The 3,049-nt window shown below is 40.9% G+C and overlaps 1 protein-coding gene across 1 annotated transcript in view; it reads left to right on the forward strand.

Moving 5' to 3' along the window:
• Positions 1-823: 823 nt before the first annotated feature.
• Positions 824-3,049, forward strand: part of LOC117941425 (microfibril-associated glycoprotein 4-like) — a 6,183-nt gene continuing 3,957 nt past the window's right edge. The window contains 3 exon segments of the mRNA XM_034866449.1: positions 824-839; positions 1,454-1,676; positions 1,855-2,010. Coding sequence (XP_034722340.1) covers positions 1,671-1,676; positions 1,855-2,010 — 162 coding nt within the window. The 5' untranslated portion in view covers positions 824-839; positions 1,454-1,670.

Consider the following 3,049-nt stretch of genomic DNA (forward strand, 5'->3'; position numbering starts at 1 on the left):
TTGTGTGTGTGTGTGTGTGTGTGTGTGTGTGTGTGTGTGTGTGTTTGTGTGTGTGTTTGTGTGTTTTACATATCTGATGACGAGAACATTTCCTGTTCAGGAACAATGTCCCTGTCTTCCAGAGTCCACGTGTCCCATCCCCGAGTCCCCCATCTGTCTGTAGATGTGTTTTAATGGCTCCTGTTCTATGTTACATACATCTAAGTAGTTGTTGAGACTAGTAAAGATTTATGGGAACAGTCCATGTACATGTATATGTATTTATATATTATGATATACTACGATATATTACGATATTCTATGATATACTATGATATACTACGATATACTCTGTTATACTATGATATACTACAATATACTAGGATATACTCTGGACATTCAACAGGACAAAGGAGACAACCCAGTACAGATACAATAGATAGATAGAATACCTTTATTGTCATTATGCACAAGTACACAGTGCCTGTCCAATGAGAATCAAGCAATCCCTCTACAGTGTTGACACAAAAATATAAGACAAGAATATAAAATATCAAAAAAAAAAAAAAAAAAAAAAGTACAATGTAGGTAGTGCAGAGAAAACAAAAGAGGGGGGGGGGGCAGGTGCAGTCGGGAGAGCAATTGTATGTATATATAAAAATGGCTTGAATACACATTGTGTGAAAGGAGACAAGTATATACAGGTGGAAAGAGTTAAATAAAGCGTAATGAAGACGTCTGTGAGACGTGATTGGTTGGATAGGTGTGACATCACAGTGCTCTCTGCATATATAATGAGTGAGGTTGTGATGGAGTGACACAGCTCGTTTCCTCTTGGACCTGCAGGTGAGTCCAGACAGGTGAGTCCAGACAGGTGAGTCCAGACAGGTGAGTCCAGACAGCTGAGCGTCCGACTAGCAGATTTTAGCATTACTTAATATTAATATGGATTTGGGATTTTATGTTTTTAGTCCTAAATTAAAGACACGAAATGCAATAATATCACTATTAACAAGCTAAGGCTGTATTAATGATGTCAGACTGTATATTTCATATATTTTGTATAATATCTGATTGTGTATTTTTATAATAACTGGTTGTGTATTTATATAATAACTGGTTGTGTATTTTATATAATAACTGGTTGTTTATTTTATATAATAACTGGATGTGTATTTTGTATAATAACTGGTTGTGTATTTTATATAATAACTGGTTGTGTATTTATATAATACCTGGTTGTGTATTTATATAATACCTGGTTGTGTATTTTTATAATACCTGGTTGTGTATTTATATAATACCTGGTTGTGTGTGTCCTCTGGTGTCACAGTCATTCTCAGATACATTTGGTATTTATGATTTAATATGAATAAATATGAACTGTCCCGTTTTGGATCTGCTCTAAAACAACATGCTGACCAATGAGGTTTTGCTTCCTCTTTGTCGTCTGAAGAGCTCCTCAGAGATCCAGACCTCAGAGCTCCTCAGAGATCCAGACCTCAGAGCTCATCAGAGATCCAGAACTCAGAGCTCCTCAGACATCCAGACTTCAGAGGGCCTCAGAGATCCAGACCTCAGAGTTCCTCAGAGATCCAGACCTCAGAGCTCCTCAGAGACCAATACCTCAGAGCTCATCAGAGATCCAGACCTCAGAGCTTCTAAAGCTTCACTCCAGCCAAACTCCCACAATGAAGGTAAACCTGGAAACGTTGTGAAACGTTGTGTCCCCCCCACCCCAGAGTACATTTACAGGCCTACCTTTACACAAATACTTCATCATAGTGTAGTACTCTTTCCCATTAAGTTCCTTTAAATCTGCAGGTCTAAGTGTTGAAACCTCCAGAAGCTTTCATACCTTCCTCCATGTTTCAGCTGCTTCCAGCCGTGGTCCTGGTCCTGGCTCCGATGCTGACCAGCTGCTACCCACCCACCCTGCACAAGGACTGCAGCGACATTTAAAAAGATCAGAGCACCCGAACCAGTGGAGTGTACACCATCTACCCCATCAGCTCCACATCTCCTGTCCAGGTAGACCTCCTCCTCTCTGGGACGATGGTGATAGTAGGAGACCGTGGCCCCTATTGGTCCCCCTAATGTAGAATAGGTATGATGATAGTGTGAGACCGTGGCCCCCATTGGTCCCCCTAATGTAGAATAGGTATGATGATAGTGTGAGACGGTGGCCCCCATTGGTCCCCCTAATGTAGAATAGGTATGATGATAGTGTGAGACGGTGGCCCCCATTGGTCCCCATAATGTAGAATAGGTATGACGATAGTTTCAGACCGTGGCCCCCATTGGTCCCCTTGATGTAGAGTAGGTATGATGATGGTTTGAGACCGTGGCCCCCATTGGTCCCCCTAATGTAGAATAGGTATGATGATAGTGTGAGACCGTGGCCCCCATTGGTCCACCTAATGTAGAATAGGTACGATGATGAAACGATCGTACTTTTAATATCACGCCCGATATATTCTGGGTACCGAGGCCTCGTCCCTACGATTTACGACCTGGACAGACCTCATCCGGCTAAGAAGCAGAACCTTTCAGAGGTGGAGCGTGAAACCAGTTTAATATGCAGTAACGTGTGTACTACTTGGCAGCATAAAAACTGGTACTAGGCTGTAGGAAGGATGCAGAATAGAAAGAGATCACTGACGGGGTCAACAGGGTCGCCATATTAAATCAGACTCCATCTGAAGATTATTTAATTTAGACATCAGTGACAAATGTATACTCCTAATAGTAAAATACCGGATTATACTCCTAATAGTAATATACAGAATTATACTCCTAATAGTAAAATACAGGATTATACTCCTAATAGTAATATACAGGTTTGTACTCCTAATAGTAATATACAGGTTTATACTCCTAATAGTAATATACAGAATTATACTCCTAATAGTAATATACAGGATTATACTGCAATCTTTTAGTCCTACAGGTAGGTGGACCTACACTCACCGGCCACTTTATTAGGTACCAAATGCTATTAACGGGTTGGACCCCCTTTTGCCTTCAGAACTGCCTCAATTCTTCGTGGCATAGATTCAACAAGGTGCTG

Source organism: Etheostoma cragini, unplaced genomic scaffold, assembly GCF_013103735.1.
Source record: "Etheostoma cragini isolate CJK2018 unplaced genomic scaffold, CSU_Ecrag_1.0 ScbMSFa_720, whole genome shotgun sequence".
Lineage (NCBI taxonomy): Eukaryota > Metazoa > Chordata > Actinopteri > Perciformes > Percidae > Etheostoma > Etheostoma cragini.